The 18,853-nt window shown below is 38.2% G+C and overlaps 1 protein-coding gene across 4 annotated transcripts; it reads left to right on the top strand.

The window, feature by feature from the left end:
- The first annotated feature begins 760 nt into the window (after nt 1-760).
- On the top strand, nt 761-11,752 carry LOC131225499 (uncharacterized). 4 transcript variants are annotated; one of them, XM_058221037.1, is made up of 8 exons: nt 761-1,166; nt 1,558-1,675; nt 1,754-2,137; nt 2,216-2,476; nt 9,198-9,712; nt 10,030-10,154; nt 10,485-10,635; nt 11,019-11,158. In XM_058221037.1, exons 1-8 carry the CDS (start codon nt 982-984, stop codon nt 11,020-11,022), a joined length of 1,743 nt encoding a protein of 580 aa, XP_058077020.1. In that variant the 5' UTR covers nt 761-981; the 3' UTR covers nt 11,023-11,158. The 4 variants fall into 4 exon arrangements, with proteins under 4 accessions (XP_058077020.1, XP_058077019.1, XP_058077018.1 ...); XM_058221036.1 differs by having other exon boundaries at nt 762-1,166; nt 11,016-11,153; XM_058221035.1 differs by having other exon boundaries at nt 763-1,166; nt 10,485-10,630; nt 11,019-11,752.
- The last annotated feature ends 7,101 nt before the right edge of the window (nt 11,753-18,853 follow it).

The following is an 18,853-nucleotide window of genomic DNA, read 5'->3' as shown; positions in this document are numbered from 1 at the left end:
CGAAAGCTGGAGTGTACCCCATTATAGAAAAGAATAGAGAGAGTGACGCCCACCGTTTCCTAAGGTCGACCGTGATGTTTATTTGATATCCAAACTTATTCATAACTTAACACAGACATTAAAGAAGGGAAAACTCTAAAATCTGCTTGGCCGAAAACTTTTGTGACCCTTTTCAATTTTCAACGGTGACCGTCACTCTCTCTACTATTTTCTGTGGTGGGGTCCATTAGAGCTTTGGATGGATCTGATTCATTCTTTGGCTCATGCCTTAAAATGCTCTCTTCAAATGGATGGACGGTGTGGATAGAAGACATACATCATGGTGAACCCACAGAATTAGCTAACGTCACTTCAGGGGCAAGTCTGGCTTCTCACCTTGTCAGATCCGCGTCCCTCAGCCTCGGGCCTAAACCCAGAGGCCAAACCTGGCCCAAAGCCAGCCTCCGTTGGTGTATGTTTGTGGTGTAACTGATGAACAGATCGCCCTGATTTTTGAGATATGGTATATCCTCCTTGGCGATTGGCTGATGAACGGTTCAGATGTCACATGTGTGCCCCTGATTTCCACATGTGAAGCGAGTCCCCCTATTTTTCCTTCTTTTCTTTTATTTTAACATCCCTGGTGCGTAGTGCGCACTCCTTTCATAGGATAACACCAAAAATCTCTAACAAAGTTGCAAAAACAGATCCCCTTTTCTGCACCTGACCACATAAGGTGGGGCCCACTCCAACTGCTCTGCCACTCTTCCACTGCTTAAAATTGCCCATTCCACCAATCTCATCTTATTATAATCAAAACCCATCAAAGTTCTCTAATAAACAATATTTTCCTTTCTTAGTAAAACAACACCACATGATGATGTGACCCACCTCCACATGGCCCCTTCTATCTCTCTTTCTCTTCTCTCTCATCTTCATTTGTTGTATAACCAGTACCCGGTTTTAGATCACCGCATCCGAAAGTAACCTTTGACAAGAAAAATGCAAGGAAAAAATGGCAATATCAACGACTCTACTCCAAGTCTCTCCAAAATCTCCGATCCAGGAGGAATTCTAGTGACCGTCGATCTAGTTCCAGCTGCAAGGAGACATATCTCTTTCCTCACAGCAATCGCCGATTCGTCGTGGCTCCATCACACTCCAACCCTTCTACAAGCTATTCGAAGGTTATTTCGCTCCCCAAACTTTTTATTTACATTTCAAGAAATGTTTTCTAAGTTTTAGTAATTAATGTCATGTATTCAAATGACCCATTTAATCCAATTACTACTCAAGAAATTTACAGGCATCTAAACGACTTATAAAGTGAAAATAATCAAATTGTAATTACCTTGGTATTTATATTGAAGGGGCGTTATACGAAATGTTATATTGCGGTTCGAAGGGCGTTATACGAAATGTTATATTGCGGTTCGAAGGCTATTTTTTTTTTTATGTCATGAATGCTCAATTAATTACAAATCGGTCATTTTCCCTTTATTGAATTGATTTTGGCAATTTAATTTAATAGTGCATCCAAATGCAATATATGAAAGTTATAGGTGTGAATTTTTATAGGTATGAAGAGTTTTGGATGCCATTGATTTTTAATCTCTCCGATGGATTATCAAAGCCACCGATGCTTTGGCCTCCTATCGATATTGAATGGGTCTGGTACTGTCACTGCCTTAATCCGGTAAGTGAAAATAGATAAGAAGAGTGATAATTTTATCGAATTCCAGTGAACCCCCACTAAATTAAATATGAATTTCAGGTGAATTATCGAAAATATTGCAGGTCGAGGTTCTTGAAGCTTATTGAGAAACCGGCAATCTTTGACGACGAGAACGAAGAATATGCATTAATCAGATGTAGGGAAATATGGACCATCAGATACCCATCTGAGCCGTTCGATTTAGAACCCGTCTCGGATACTTTCGACCCAAATGTTGCCGATACCGGTCTTTTGGAAATGGTTATTAAATGTGGGTCTTTGTATTTGAAATTCTCTGAGCCGTTCATGTCGGAAACTGTGTATCTGATTGCTGCCAAACACAGATACAAGAGATTTCTGAGTGTGTTGGAGAGATATAGAGATGAGAACACCACACGTTTGGTGCCCACATGTGACATACACTTAATGTGGATGACACACATGGTATGTTCATTTCATTTCATTTTATTTTTTGTTGGTGTTTGGATTTTGTTTTGAGTTGGATTTTGATGTCTTGGACAGAGCTTTCCATGTCGTTATGAGGAGGATTTGAAGGAAATGGAAGGGGATTTGGAGAGGGTTGTTGGGGGTTTGGAAGGTGTGAAGAAGGAAGAAGTTGAAGAAACTAAGAAGCTGTGGGAGAGGACGTTTGATCAGCCATATGAGAGAGCTGGGGCCACCTTTGATTGGATTTCCTCTAAGAAATGGCCCATTAGTTGGGACGTTTTGGATGCTGATGTGAATAGCAAATACAAGGCATTGGAACCCAGATTCTTGCTCGAGGTATGTGTGTAAATTTTGAAAATTTTTCCCACCTTGGTGTTCTCGTGTGTGAGACCCGATCGTAGGAGGAAGTGATTCACATGGTTAGAACTTTAAAATGGGCATATTTCGCAAACCAGAACGAGTTATCCGACGTGCATTATATGATTTTGGGGGTAAGACAAGCTACTCTAGCCAACCAACCCTGCTATGACGGGTTACCCATGCTGAATTTGCGAGATTCCATTGGATCAAAGGTCGAAATTTCAGTTTATTTTTGTTTTTAATAAGTTTTAATTTGATCGTAGTTCTTCATCCATTAATCTTTAAGAGTTGCATACAACACGAAAAAGTGCTTAGAAAAATTAGGAGAACAACATGGTTAAGCCAATTAGGACACTTATTATTTTTAGCAAAAACCATAAAGTCTAGTGGAAATCATGACGGCCTATAAATAATAAGTTTACTATTTATAATAAATCATGATTTTAAGGAATTTTAGTTATAGTTTGATTTCAAACTTCCATAAAATTATTTAAAGGAATGTAAACTCATTTTTTTTTTGGCATCAATCAATCTAATTTGAAGCTCCCTAGATTCAGAGTAGTTATCCCCCTTAGCAAGATGGTCTTCGTCCTCGACACGTCTTTCCTTGCGTAGAGAAATGGACCCTTGATTAGCTAGGGTCCAAGTCATCAGGAGGGTTGCCAAACGTCCTGGCTACATATGATTGATCCTTGTGAATTACACGGAAACTCGGTGTAATTCGTGCCCATGGATCCAGACCGTACAATCCTTGGGGATGGACGGATAGTACGATAAAGTCACGGGTGATGGCTGCAATTTTCAAGGTGTTGCAGCCCACCAAAGAGGCATGCATGTGCAGAGCACAAGTTGAAGAGTAAAAAGACAGTCTATACACGGAACTCGAGTGCATATTCATTCAAATATGTAACAGAAAAAAGAAAGAAAATAAGCTGCTTTGACTTGCATTATTGGATTAAGCGGCAAAGGGCCCACAAAACATCATCCGAAGCAAAGGAAAATAAAATTCCTTCTGCCTCTGTTCCAACCGGACCCGGTTTTCCTCAAGCTCCTGCGATGGAAACCTAGGTGGGGCCCACCGTGATGTTTGTAGAAATCCACTCCGTACATCCGTGTTTTGAGCTGATTTTACGACTTAAAGCCAAAAGTTAGAAGGATACAAAACTCAAGTGGGCCGTAATAAAGGAAAATGCGGTTAGGGTAATTCCTACCGTTAAAACCTCCCTGGGTCGATAGTGATGTTTATATGCCATCCATACCGTTATTAACGTCATTTCTAATTGGATGAAATGAAAACATAAATATTATCCTAATTCAAAACTTCTGTGGCCCTACGAATATTTCAACTGTGTATGTTAAATCCACACGTTTTCAGCCCACTTGAGTATTGGATCCGGATCATTTTTGGCATTATGTACTAAAATGAACTCACAAAACGTATGGACGGAGTGGATTTCCCACAAACATCACGGTGGGCCCCATTTAGGTTCCCACTGCAGGAGCTTCCTGCGCCTTTGGCAGGAAATCCGCGTCCGTCGCATTCGAGTATCTCAGCATCTGTGGTTCCATTGTGATGGTCCCACGATCGGAACCGCCTGTGTTCCGAACGACTGATTCTTGATTCCTACCCATCAGCACATGGGTCAGTTGGGGCAGGTTGGGTCAGGACGAGTCTGATGCCGATTGTGGGCCCCACAATAATGTATGTGTATTATCCATGCCGTCCATCCATTTTTCTAGCTCATTTTAGGGTATCATGCCAAAAATGAAGCATATTGAAATCTCAGGTGGACCACACCACATCACCATTAAAACTTCTTGGGGCAAAAGTTTTAGATCAAGCTGATATTTGTATTTTCCCTTCATCCACGTCGGTGACCTAATCAACGAGTTGGATGGGAAATGGGCCTACAAACATTTTTACGTCCGGCATTCAATCACCCATGTTTCTTGTGGTGTGGTCCACCTGAGATTCGGATCTGCTTCATTTTTGGGTTCATGCCCTAAAACAACCTGAAAAAAAGGATGGATGGCGTGGATAAAACACATACATCATGATGAGCCCACATAGCTTTTCCAGCACCGACCAGTACCAAGATCTCCATCAAGTAAAAGAAGAAAGCGGATCCGTTTACTTAATTGGTCGGATCTGAGTCCTATGATCAGACCCAACCCATTAATCTCATGAGTTGTGTTTGGGTCATTTCAAGATGGGACATAAAATTACAAGTAGATCTAACAGAAACAAGAGATGCTCCACTTAAAAGGTCCAATGAATTAATCTGAACTGTCCATGTAAATACAGAACATATTTCTCAAGCCACCACACAGAAATTGAACTGATCCTATGATACAAATCATTCATGCTTTAGTCTTATTTTTTTTTATGATTGTCCTTTAGTCAAGATACAGATGGGATGGTTATGATTGCCTAACAATAATTACTCTTTAAAATAATAAACAATATGATGGTCTCTAACAGATAGATGTATTAAATTGTTCATTGGACTCATTTTTATGTAAATAATCTTAACCATTCATATTAAAGACCATTGATCAAAGGGATAATTTGGTTAGATGTGTGCAACGCTTCCGCAGTTGCTATAAAATATAGTTAGGCCTCATGAGCAATTAATCAATGGATTGGACAACCCATGTGCCCCAATACAATTAAATGCAATGAGAGCACTATATCTTATAGTGTGCCCAAGAGCAATAAAGCGATTCTCTTCAAATAATGCTCCAAATATATTAGTTATATCAAGATTGAAAACAGTGAGGTCCAAGAGAATGTGGATGTATTATTATCCATTGGATCTCATCCAAGGACTCTCTTCCGTGGTAATCCAAATTTTAGACATTCTTATGTTATTTGTTCGTGAGCTTGGGTCAAATCCATTTTAGAATGGCTCAAATTGGACTCATTTAAAAATTGAGTCTATATAAGCCTAACTTCTGAGAGATTCCAGAGCCAACCCATTTAGTAATGTGGGTTGAACTTCTCAACCAAGATCTACTCAATGGGTTCAAATTTTAGATCTATTCCCACTCATTGTCAAGTTTGGTCCAATGACACCACCGTTGTTTATGAATTTAGAACATTACAAAAGAAGATTTCAATGGCCCACATTCAACTTTATAAATTAAAATTAACGGTCTAGATCATTATTGAATTGTAAAATGGTGAATGGTTTATATCGCCGTCCCATCTCAATACATTGGCCCCAATAGTGTGAGACATGCTGGTGATCTTGAATGGCAGCAAGAGGCATTTAATAAAAATAAATAAATAAGAGTCTACTACCCAATTGCTTAACAGCTTGTTTGCCGTGTTGTTACTTCAAAAGCAAAGACAAATATTTTGCAATTTTGGAGTTTTCGGTATTAATACAATTTTCACAAATTGTGAAGTGGGCCTCTTCAGGTTTGTTTTGTTGCCTATTTTGCCACTCAGGGTAGTTAGCACTCATAATCAGCATGTCCTAGGATTGGAATTTAGCTCTTATACTAAGTTACGCATGGAAAACTACATGGTGGAAACTATAACTTATTTATTGCATTGAGAATAAGGAGAATATATAGAAAAAGTGGAAATCTGCGAGAAATTTATAGGAATCTTAGTAGATATATACCATAAATCTATCTAAATAATTATCTATAGTATATACAACCATACATGCACCACTGCATATAACTATCCTATCCTCTAACAACTACATTGGCAGACCTCATGCTAAGATGGTTGGATGATTTGAGCTGTCCATGTTTTCGATGCTACTATAGCTAATTTGTATCATGATAAACCAATTATGATTCGTTGTTTCTTTTAGGAGCTGAATATGAACCATTCAAAATTACACAAACATATTTGAATCATCTGTCCAACATGATTTTTTAGGATAACCTATGTAGCATACCATCCATAATATGGACGGTTTCAATCGTTGGATCATCCTAGCATGCGGGCTCTACAACATCATATGATCTTAAAATGTGAAAGAGGCAAAATGTAAATTTTTTTTTTTTGGAGACCTGACCTGATTTTAGTGGCTCTGGGTCCCATTTATTGGATCCATTAATAGATTAGGTTAGGTTTGGATCTCACCTTTTGGACTTGGTTAAACATCGAGTTAAGTTCAAGTCCATCAATTTGACCCGATTAATCTAATGAAAGAAATGGGAGTTTCCTAAGCCTCGCACATGTAAGAGAGCCTGCTTATACATTGTGCATGTCAAAATGGTATATACGTGTGCCATGGAGTGGGCCTAACCATGTAAATGCTCTTATTTGTCCCGAATCTAACTTGAAACCTCGATCCAAAGACCTGATGGTACCCAACAGGTACCCAAGCCTGATCAGATCCTAGTCCAAGTCTTCAAGAACTGGACATGGACCCACAAGAATTGAACTTGGTTAACTCAGGTATGAGTACTATAGAAACCCAACCAAACCTGGATTCATGAACAGCCCTGTCTCTTTTGGTTATAAAACTTGTAAAAAATGAAAGAATTCTCTCCTAATAACAAGGCTTTCATTCACAATTTTTGAAACCTATGCTAAGAGTAGAAATCCAAAAAGCACAAGCTGTTTTTCTTGCGTGGATCAACCCAAATTCCTAAAATTATTATCCAAAATTTCTTTCAAGATATCTATGTATAGAATTTAGAGTATTTGTGACCTTTCACAATGTAAATTTAACCTAGTAATATTCATGTGTAGAATTTAGGGCATGTTTGTTTCAATGTAATTACTTGTATTTTCCTGAATTTAGCATTTATTAACTGCAATGCTAAATGCTAATAATAATTAATATATGATGCTGACATCTACACTTTTTTGGTAGATCTTGACTCAGAAAATGAGGCAGACCATGTTGGCCCCACCATGATGTGTGTATTATATCCACGCCGCCCATTCATATTTCAGATCATTTTAAGGCATGAGCCACAAAATGAGGCACATAGTGGGAATAATGACGCCACCATTGAACCCACTATTTTCTTTAGTGTAATCCACTTGAGCTTTGAATTTGTTCTGTTTTTAGGCTCACATGATAAAATGATATGAAAAAATGAATGGACAGCGTGGATATAACTCATATATTATGGTGGGGCTCACAGGGTTTCAATGACAAAATAAGGTTGAGTTTTGTTGGAGTAATTCCTCTCTTTTCAAACAGATAATGAATGTAATTATGATGTTTTTACTATACAATTATATGTACTTACATTGAAACAAACAAGCCATAGAATGTTTGTGACATAAATTTGACTAAGTAACCTCATCCCTCCTTTAGTGCTTGTGTTTAATCAACCTTAACATTTCATAAAAGAACTTAATAATGCAGAAGTCTCCCAACATATTAACTGCTTTCTAGACTAGTTTTGTCACCAGTCCAGTTATGTTCATATATATAAGCCAAAGCATAACATAGCTTATTTTGCAAGTCTCTTATGAGCAAAGGTTTATAACCCACATCACAACCTTCTTCCTATTTAATGTGAAATAAAATATTTTCACTCTACGACAAAACAAAGATAATTTTTTCATTTTTTTAAATATAACTTTTGTAATGTTTGAAATACCTCTAATATCCACTTACTAAGCTGAGTACTATTTAACAAGCAAATATGTACAACTGCGAAAATTGGCCAAAGCTTTATAACATTTTAACCTATTTCCAATGCAGTGCTATAAGATGGGACACATTGTAGATAGTTTGGATGTCCATCACACGTGGAGTCATGAAGAGAAGCTGTATTATACACGCCTGCAAACTTAGAGTAATCCTATTTTGGTTGAAGCTTATGTTCATAAGGCCGCAATGGGTCAGCCTAAGCCAGTTCAGCAATCTTCACTACAAGAAAGTGGAGAATTACTGGCACATTTTTACCGACAGTCATCACTAACTGTCGGTAAAAATTGAAATCACTGGTGGCCATAAAAAATGATCCTAATAGTATACCTTGGCTGCCCCTAAAAATTTTATAAGACTCGATCTACTTAAAAAATAATAATAATAAATAATAATAATAATAAACCCTTCTGAATTTGCACTTTGTGCCTGGGCTTGAGTCTGTCCATGGTCGACCAGACCGTCTAACGTTGGATCTGGAACTTGGTTAGTAGGCCAGTCCATGCATGAACTCAAACTATTAGCCCAAGAATGGTCCAGCTGATTAGCCTGGTTAATAGCTAATATCTCAGACCAACTTGCATTCCTTATTTATTGTAATGATCTGGTCACAACTTGATCAAAAATCAATTCGACTCGGAAAAAACTCAATAAAACTCAACAGAACTCGATAAAACTTGGCTAATCTTGGCACAACTTAGCATTATTAATATAATAAATATTAAATATTATTGAAAAAACTAATGCGAGTTCTTGAGGAACTCGTTTGAGTTTTCGAGTTGACTGTTGAGTCGACTCGCCCAGATTTCACCAAGACTGAAGAAAAACTCGACTCGGCTAAAAAAACTAGTAATACTCAACAAAACTCTATATTATTTATATTATATTTTTATTTTTTAAATATTAATTATTATTGGAAATACCCAGAAAGAATTCAATCAAGTATTCAAGAATCTTGTCCAAGGTTTCTGAGTTTTTGTGTTTTTAAACTATGAGTTCATCTCTACAACAATGAATTGTCCATGGCTGTAAATGATTTCTGTCCACCCCTTTGCTAACAGGTCTGCATTTTTGTCAAAGGAAGATGGACCGGAAAGGAAGTGACGGACCCAAAGACGACGTTCCTCCGCTGTCGGACGGTTAGAAGTCACAGAGAGCTAAAGATTGACAAGCCCATCTTGGACATCTCATCCGAAACATGGAGAAAGACGTGGCATCTCTACTGCGAATTTGGCACCCGAGGTGTCGTGCTGGAGATCCGCCAGCGAGGAGGCTGTTTGGGGAGGAGCAAAATGCAGAAAATGATAGTGTTCTTGTGGAACGATCTGTTACGTGCAACGTCGCTTATTGTCGTGAGAGAAGTGGAGTGGGACATGAAAGCTTTGGTGTCGATCACGCCTCCGGTTCAAGCACCATACCTGCTGAAGTGTGTGCCTGATAGAGTGACTGACGATACGGGCGCCATGATCTCGGATGTGATACTGAGGATGAACCAGTATCGGCCGCAGGAGGGCCGTTGGTTGTCTAGAACTGTGCTGGACCATGCTGGGAGGGAGTGCTTTGTGATCAGGATCCGGTGATGCATTTCTTCTTCTTACTCTATTAGATGGTAGAGATTGCTTCATCATCTGGGCCCCACAGTTGAATGCGCGAAAATAAGGCCAATCAACTCATTGGGTGCACAGTTACTAAGAGGCCCACCTGATGAATGGATCAAATCTCACAAACATTGGCCACATCGGTCCTTATAACATGAATCCACTGTTTGTGAGCTTATCACCATCCGTTAATGACAGGGCCTTGTTCACTCACCCTTGATAATTTTCCATTCAACTATATTAATCAGAGTATTGTGGATTACTAACTGAATCTGACTGAATGGGGATTTTACAGAGTGGGTGGAGGGTTTTGGAGGAGAGGAGGAGAAACTCCGGCAGCTGTCCGATGGGAGGACCGGATCATAGAGATCCGTGAAGGTTCATGGTCATACGTGGCCGGGTCCGTCGGCACTGCCCCTGGTAAGAAGAGATGAACCTGATAGATTTCATCTCATTTTTTGCAATTGAGTGGGCCACACTGCCACACCAAAAAAATCTATTCAGTGATCCAGACTTCATCTGATCACCCCATTGTTGGTGGGCCACACCATGAAGTTCTACTCCATGTTGCAATACTAAAATACTAGAACACGAGGGCTTCTCCGGTTTAACTGTCCATTCATACACCATCGAGCGACTAGGATCATCTGATGGTCTGGATCACTGAAAGATGGGCTCCACTTGACATATGGAGTTCTCTCTCATATAAACCTGGAGCTATGTTGGGTTATTCTCTTGCCATCACTGCAGAGAAGATAGTAGGAACAGCAACACCTAAAGAAGAAGATTCAAGAGAGAAGAAGGCGACATGGTGTCTGTCGACCGGAGACGTGTTAACCATCTGTTGGGAAGAGGGACTAAGTTTTGAGCTCGAAAATGGATGCTCCGATGAATCGGTAAGGTGAATTTCTTCTCTCTTTCTCCATCTGTTTGGAATATAACAGAATTCCATTGTTTCTATCCATCAACACTACATAACCCATATTTCAAAATCTTGGATATGAGTTGACTCAGCTTACAGTTTTTGAATTGAGTCGATCATCCTACCGAGTCAAAATCGGCCACTCAACCTCACTCATCCAGGCATTTAAACCATGCCGATTACTAATGATGAACGACATGCATAATCGGCATTGCTTATAGATCAAAAACTCTGAATTAATTAGAATTGCAATAGCATTGATCGCAACGTTCTTAGTTGGGTCGTAATCTATTGAGTCGAACTCAGTGACTGTGTCAACTCAGCCATGATAAACCATTTTAACTCACTGACATGAGCAGCAGGTGAGGCTGTTGCTTGGAAGGAAATTGCAGTACCAAGTTAAAGAAGCAGAGTCGGGACATGAAGAAGATGACTGCGATGAAGATGGATTCATCACACTTGTGCGGTCCACTCCAGAGAACCCAAATGGTAGAGCCACAGCTCTGCTGAATTGGAGGCTTTTCGCGGTGGAGTTCTCGCCTGAAGAAGATGCAGTGCTAGTGCTACTCTTATGCATGGCTATAATCCGGACGGTATCTGAAGTTCGCAGAGAAGATGTTGGAAGATTGCTAGTGAGGAGGAGAGAGAAGGAAGCGAAATTGGGAAGAAGAGACTGGGGCTCTGTAATGCTACATCCATGTTGTTGTTCTTCTTCTTCTTCTTCTTCCGTTCATCTTCGGCCATGGTATTGGAATGCTAAGGAGGTATTGACGTCCACGGAAGTTGATCATTTGAGACAATCCAACTATAGTTATTCCCCGGCAGACGGCGGGGACGGTCTGTACAAGCGAGGGATTATGCCATGAAGATTTTCTTTTTAAAGGGTGTGTTTGGTTGTGCCAACTATTGTGAAATTTCATGATATTTGGTACAACCAAACACACCATTAATGTTTTAAATCATAATCATGAATAATTTTTGGGTTGTTTGTGATGTTGAAAAGATCTGTACTATTTGCATTTACATATAGTTCTACTACACATAATGCAAATACCACTCATCAAAATTGTTAGAATCTAGCTACATTCTTGATTCATGATTAAGGGACTGTTTGGGTGCCACTTAAAAATGAATACTTCTCATTTTAGTTAATCATAATTATGTGTTGGAGATGATTGTTCGTTATCAAGATTATTTTTAAATCTTACCAAAAAGAAATATGATCTGTAGTACATAATTAGAATCAAATAAAATGAGGAGATGAACTCCCACAGTCTCGGTTCAAATGAGACTGAAGGATCAAACAATCTATATATGCACTAGGAATAACATTACATGAGATAATTTGTTAATGAACAATGAAGACTGATTACTACAAGGAGGGAAACCTTGGTTAGGATTGAAGGGCCTAAAATGCTGATGTCTGGGCCACCATAAAAGGGGAGGAGATGATTACCATAGGCTTGTGTCTGTGGCCCACCATGGTTTGTATATTCCATGGGAAAATCCATTGATTAGTCAGATCCAAAGATCCCATGGGCCAAACCACGTGAACATAGAGGTTTTTAGGCGTGTTGTTACATTATTCCGTGTGTTGATTTTTTGAATATAGGGTGGATATGAGAGTAGCACCTAATGGAGGGGAGTGGACATCATAGGCAAAATACGGTGAGCCCCACATAGTAGGTGTTTTGGCTGCTGGGTATAATAAGTGTTCTAGATTATTTTAATCTCCACTCATCCAAAGGGTTCGACATCTATCATTGACCCAATTTCTAAATGTTGTGTTTTCAAAGGGATTTTAAATTTATTTTTTCAAAGTTTTTCCTTTACCAAATTTTCCTCCAACTTAAAAAATAAAAATAAAAAATTTAATTAGGGTCCATGTCTCTTGATCCAAAGGTAATAGTCGGATGCCCATAATGCTGTGAAGCACAGTGGTGACTACCTCATTAGAAATTTAAATTTGCAAAAATTAATGAAGCAAAATACTAGTCATGATGAAAAGGCAGTACTTGGATCTTCGTAAAATCCCAAAGCATAAGGGCAATTATGGTTTCTACACTAGAGTTCCTCTTTTACCACATGAATTATTGACAAAGACACTCCCGGCAGAATGAGCTGGTTTACTTTCTATGCATAACCAGAATGGGAGGGTGTCCACTCACTTTGACATTCAGTTGCACCTAACCTCTGCTAAAGAAGGGCATTGTGAACATTCTGTAGGAGCAACACACTCACCTTTCAATTTTTGTTTCCATAATACATAGAGAGGGTGTAGTATTTGATTCAAGTATAATGATACGTTTGACTTGAAGTCGTCACTGGCCAAATGAATCTTAGAATCCACAATTGGCTAGGCATGGTAAAATCACTTGTGAACTAGGGAATAACAAGACTTCTCAACTCAAGTGACTTTGACGGTTGGTATGTGGGGTAGAGATTCCGAGTAAGGGGCTCAATGACGGAAAATGAAGGGGTTAGGCACCATTTTCCTCCGCAAAACTTGCGGTCTCTACTTTATGGGATTTTGAAAATTTTCAGAGATTTCACTAAGTTTTAGAAAGTCTACATCTGGAGCCGGACTTTAGAGACCAATGCAATCAATATTAATTTGATGGACCAACGTAAAATATAAAGAATAAAAAGAAAGCAATAAAAAAAAAAAAAAGAGAGAGAGAGAGAGAAAGAGAGACTATGACTCAGAGTGCATAGACAAGTGTTCAACATCAATCCTAGTCGTTGTCTAGCGGAAGCATGTAAAGAGTGGGTAGAATGTAAATGTAGGCTTGGATGAGATGTAAAAAGGAAAAAAGAAAAATCAGACACTCTTTTTGTAACGACCCTAAATTTCCGCACACTTTAGAATTATAATTAATATTATAAATTTAATTTTTAGAATGAGAGTAAAAAATAAATCACTTAGTTGGTTGGTGCATGAGATGCTTTTAGTTAAGAGAGAGAATGAGGGATCAACTCATGTTGCTGTGACTCTTGGTTATAGTTAGATCAGGGGATTGATTCCTGTTACTGTAATAATAACCTTTTGCCAAATTCCAAAATCTTTCCTTTCTTTATTTTTATACTATTAGTTTATTTTTGCCCGATATTTGCAATTGATGATGTTGATCGACCACATGATCATTGCATTGGTCCATAAAAAAATCTCGGGTAGAGATGATTTGGAATCCAAATCTATGTTGTGGTCTTTTCTTATAGAAATTGGTGTGGTCTTATCTAAGGGCCGTAAATCTGATATGTATGAATCATTTGATCGTAAGGGCCAAACGATACCAGAACCCCAATTTTCATATCAATCTGACCATATTTTGGATTCCATCAATCAAATCTAACTGTAGATATCGTTTTGCACCTTGGTTTCTAACATGGTAATCTGAAGGATCTGATCTAATCCCCACCATTCATGCATAATTTGTGATAGATCTAACTTAACATCTAGAAAGTATGGGTGGATCTGACCGTTTGATGGACCATAAAGATTAAGGGAAGGTTCATACATAACATATATGCTTGGATCTAAAAGTTGAGACTATGGATGGTCTGAATCTAAATGATCTATTGACCCATCCTTAATGAGGGGTTTTATAAGTCAATGGATGGTTCAGGTCTGTCTCATATGATCAATGAATCATTTAAAATAAGAGAAATAAGAAAAATAAGAAAACCCAAAAGTTGTGAGATTCGGCTCGCCAGACTATGTCTAGCGGCATCGGATTGATTGATCAAAGGCGACCAAAAAATGTCGAGCAACCAAAGTCCGAAATTCGAATGATATCTACCTATCAACATAGTAGTTTGATTGATTAAACAAGCAATTTCGATTAATCAAAAAGGACAAAAAGTGTCTAAAGAGTTGTGTTGGAAATTCGAATTAATTTCATTTGATCGAAGTGGATTTCGATCGAACCTTGACCGATCGATGGTAGAGTTGATTGACCTCGGTCAATCAACAGTTTGTTGGAACTTTCTATTTGAATTGGAAATATGATATTTTAATTGTACCATGTAAAGTAATTATAATCCATGATTATCTTAATACATTAGATTGCTCGAAGTACTTTGGTTAATCAAGTAGACCCTACATGGAAAGATAACTATTTATATGTGTTGTGGGTGAAATCTAAAAGAATTCAAATCTAATAGTTAAATTCTTTGTGTGGGCGGCCTTGAGTTAGGATTTGATCAACCAAATGTGAACTAATTAAATTGGTCTAGATAGATATGAAAAATGAGCTAATTGTGCTATATAATTAGGTAGTTGTTAATTGATTGAAAGTGGGGTGACATATCAAAATTCACATTACCAAAATAGAGGTGAGTGATCCCAACATGTTTCATCTCCTTTATAATTAGTAGTTATTGATTGCTTTCTAGAGTGTACTCCTTTGTATTGATTTCTTCATTGAAGTTGTTTATAATTGAAATGCTATTATTGAAACATGCTATTATATGCAAATTAGATACATTGATGATTCTTGTCTCATTCATTCATACCATGCATAGCGTTCCTATGGTGATTCCATGGGGCCACTCCCTATAAGACTTGTAGGTACTTACAGTATCGGGTGACCTAGTGGACCATCCTTAAATGGCCACAATGTGTGGAAACCTACCCCAGAAGGGGAGATGCTGGTTGATAGAATCTAACTCAAGCAAGTGGACTGATCAACCCACTTGATGCATTCACACATCCCATAACATCCATATATACATTTTTACTTTATTTATGACGTGCATGAACCATGATGGGTTGACTCACTAGGTCTAGCCAGATAACGTTATATTGATCGAAAAATCATACAGATTTTGTGGACGATGAAATAGTTGCTCAATTCCTAGGATAAGAGGCTGAACTAGGGGATGATACACAAGGGCTATGACCCTATCTTGAAGAAGAATGAACTAAATGCATTAAATCAGTAGCTTGTTGGAAATGAAACTGATGTTTCACTCTTTGATTATACTTTGAAGTTTACTATAGTTGAGAGACTTAAACTAGTGAATATTTTCGTTAATCGGCTGGCTAACAATTTAATAAAGCCCCAAATGGGTGGGTTATAGTACAATGTTTAGTTCTTTGTGAATGTTAAAGACATGTGGGCTAAATGCATGTAAATTTTCTTGGTGGTTAATGTATGTGAATGGTTGGATGATTAAATGTGAAATATCCTGATGAGTGGCTGAGCTTGTAGACTTAAGAGTACATTAATTGTGAGCCTTTGGGAAAATAATATGAAAAAACTTGGATTAAGTACACATTGTGTACTAGTCATAGATCGTAACTCGAGTCCAAGGATGGACACTATATTCCGAACTGCAGGGTGTAACTCTTTTAGCAAGGAGATGATCCAGCGTCTCTGATTCCAAACCCACTCATAGGTTTTAGGTGAACTTCTTCCTTTCTTTTCTTCTCTCTTTTCAGTCCATCCTATTTTCCTCTCTTTTCACTCCATTCAAATTTTTTTAGCCTTTTGACATCACTCTCCAAGGACCTCTCTCTCTCCTAAAATTACTTCTCCTCTCTTTGAAATCCTCTTCCACTCCTCCTAAATGAGAGAAATGAGCCAAATTTTATAGATTGGACATGCAGAAATCTAATTCCCACCAATGGCCTACGTGTTTATTTCGTATATCTTGAGATATTTCAAGCGATAAGAGTTGTCACCCTCATAAGCAGGCTTTTTAGACACCGACCAGCCCATCAATCTACTTGCATGTATTTTGAGGCATTTTTATCATGTTAATCAGTTACATGCGATAAGAGTTAGGAAGGAAACTAACTTTAGAGGATGATCTTCCAATATATTCAGAAGCACTTAAGTCACCATATATAACTTTTTGGAGAAATCATTAATGATTTGAGAGTTGAATCTGAGATGCGTTGTAAATGGAAAACTATTACACTGCTTAATGTTGATGACGATATTGTACTTTCTTAGATCTTGATCTTCCATACCTTACACACCCTTCTGAAATATTAATATGGAACTTGAGTTTTATATGCATGGAGGTTGTCACACCTCGTCTTCAAAAATTGGAGTTCACTCGGCTGAGTTGTCGAGTCAAGGGTGTGACTCGATGGGGGGAGGATAAACATAATGTATATAATCAAAGTAATTACCTTAAATCCATAGCTTATTTATTAACCATCAAAATAAAGTAATGTCTATGTTTAATAAGCTCGCCTCTAGCCACAATATACACAATTATTCAAATACATAAAATAAAACATAAATCTTATTTTGGTGGCCAATCTCCAGGAACACGTCTCTTGAAGTCATTATTCCACTCGCAAATACTTTGGTTCATTTCCATAACCTGGATGGTTTTCCAAAAAACAAAATGAGCTAATAGTTCAACAAATAATTGTACACATAATTCATAACATGGTCACGATACACAATATTATTAATACACTTATTTGTGCACCTATTTGTTAATTACGTAGTTCCTTGTATCAGTGAGTCGGTTGAGCTCTTAGAAGTTGAAGACCAAAGACACAAGATGGTATAAAACATTAAGGAGTGAAGAACAAGCAATTCACGAGGTGCCTTAGTGACCCTAATCTTATATCCAAAACAACATAACCTCTAGATGATCGATTCCAAATAGGTGAACCTTTATTTGATCATCCCTCAGCCTTAAGAGCCTTATTTAGAGTTGTACATGAACCAAGTTAGCTCGATTAACTTGCTCGACTCGACACGGCTCGGAACTTAACTCGGTTCAAATTGATTCGACTCGAATCGGGTTCACTTAATATAAATATTCTCTGTGTGTGTGTGTGTGTGTATAACCCTAAAACCTAAATTCAAACTCAGCTCGTAGGCTCAAACTCAGCTCGAAAGATCAAGCTCAAGCTCGGTTCGAGCTGCTAACCAAGGTGGCTAGTCAGGCTCGAGGACTGAGCCAAGCCGAGCTGGGCCAGGTTCAGCTCGTGTGTAGCTTTAGCCTTATTTGAACATATTTAGATAGGCCTTAAGAGGTTCAGAGCTGTTGTAAAACATATATCCCAAAATAGCAGGCTCATAGGTAATGTCGATCAATCGGTGGCCCTGGTTGATCGATCGATCGATCGACGACAATCGAAATTGTCCTGCAAGTGTTTTCCTGGAATCCATTTCGGTCGATCGATCGATAGGCCCAATTCGATCAATCGATGGAACTCAAAAACGTCCAGTGAGGTATCCAATTAAATCTATGAATATTCGATCGATCAAAGGTGACATTTTCTGTCCCATTTTTTTACCGTTGAAACTTGATTCCTTTATAAAGAGCATAAGGACCATGGGCATTTTGATGAATTTTTGTGCTATTAGAGCTTAGGTGAGTCCCCACTTTTATTCTCACTTCTAAGTCTTTAAACCGATGAGATTTAAGTAATCTTCCTTTAAATTGCCACTCTAATAAGGATTTCCTCCATTATAAAGATGCACTTGATCTCCACCATTTTTTTTAGACATTAAACGTTAAGCTTATAGGTATATCATTATCCATATCCTCTAGAATACCCGTATAGGTGAATCCCCTTTGGAAATCAACTATCCATTAGTTATAGGAGATATTCCACCATCCTCCCATCACCTTCATCACCTCATTAATTAGTACATCGCATGCAAGGTGTTTGATCGAGAAGTTGAACCATTCAACTTCAATAATCTTAGAGAAAACGAAAATCTGATTCAAGTACGGAAGAGCATTGAAAAAGCATATCAAGAAGGCGTAACGAATGACCTCAATCTGATAAGTAGTCAATCATAAAGTCCATGTCACTCTTTCCTTGTGTAGGATTAAGTGTAGAGTTTGTGACCCAAAATCAAATAAGTTCTTGTGTAGGACCAAGGCTCTTATACGGTCATGACTGTGGAAGCTACCTTGATATATTTATTACATATCCCACCGCCCATTTATTTTACCAACTCATACCATATGAACCCAAAAAATGAAGCCGATCGAAAGCTCAGGTGGACCACACCTCAGGACACAATGGTGAATGACCATTCACAACTTGTAGCGCACAAAAGTTTTGGATCAGGTTAATATTTGTATTTTCCCCTTCATCCATCCAGGCCTTTTGAGACCTTATCAACAGGTTGTATGGTAAATAAACATTACAGTGGGCATTACAGCGTGCCTATCTTCATGTAAGACGTTCATGTGGCGTGCACATATATAT

The sequence above is a fragment of the Magnolia sinica genome, chromosome 14, assembly GCF_029962835.1.
Source record: "Magnolia sinica isolate HGM2019 chromosome 14, MsV1, whole genome shotgun sequence".
Classification (NCBI taxonomy): Eukaryota; Viridiplantae; Streptophyta; class Magnoliopsida; order Magnoliales; family Magnoliaceae; genus Magnolia; species Magnolia sinica.
This window is presented reverse-complemented; position numbering and strand designations above follow the sequence as displayed.

Coding starts and splice junctions, on each gene's coding strand:
- LOC131225499 (XM_058221034.1), top strand. CDS start 982: ATGCAAGGAAAAAATGGCAATATCAACGACTCTACTCCAAGTCTCTCC. Junction 1,167..1,557: donor CTTCTACAAGCTATTCGAAG/GTTATTTCGCTC, acceptor GAATTTTTATAG/GTATGAAGAGTTTTGGATGC. Junction 2,477..9,197: donor AACCCAGATTCTTGCTCGAG/GTATGTGTGTAA, acceptor CTTTGCTAACAG/GTCTGCATTTTTGTCAAAGG.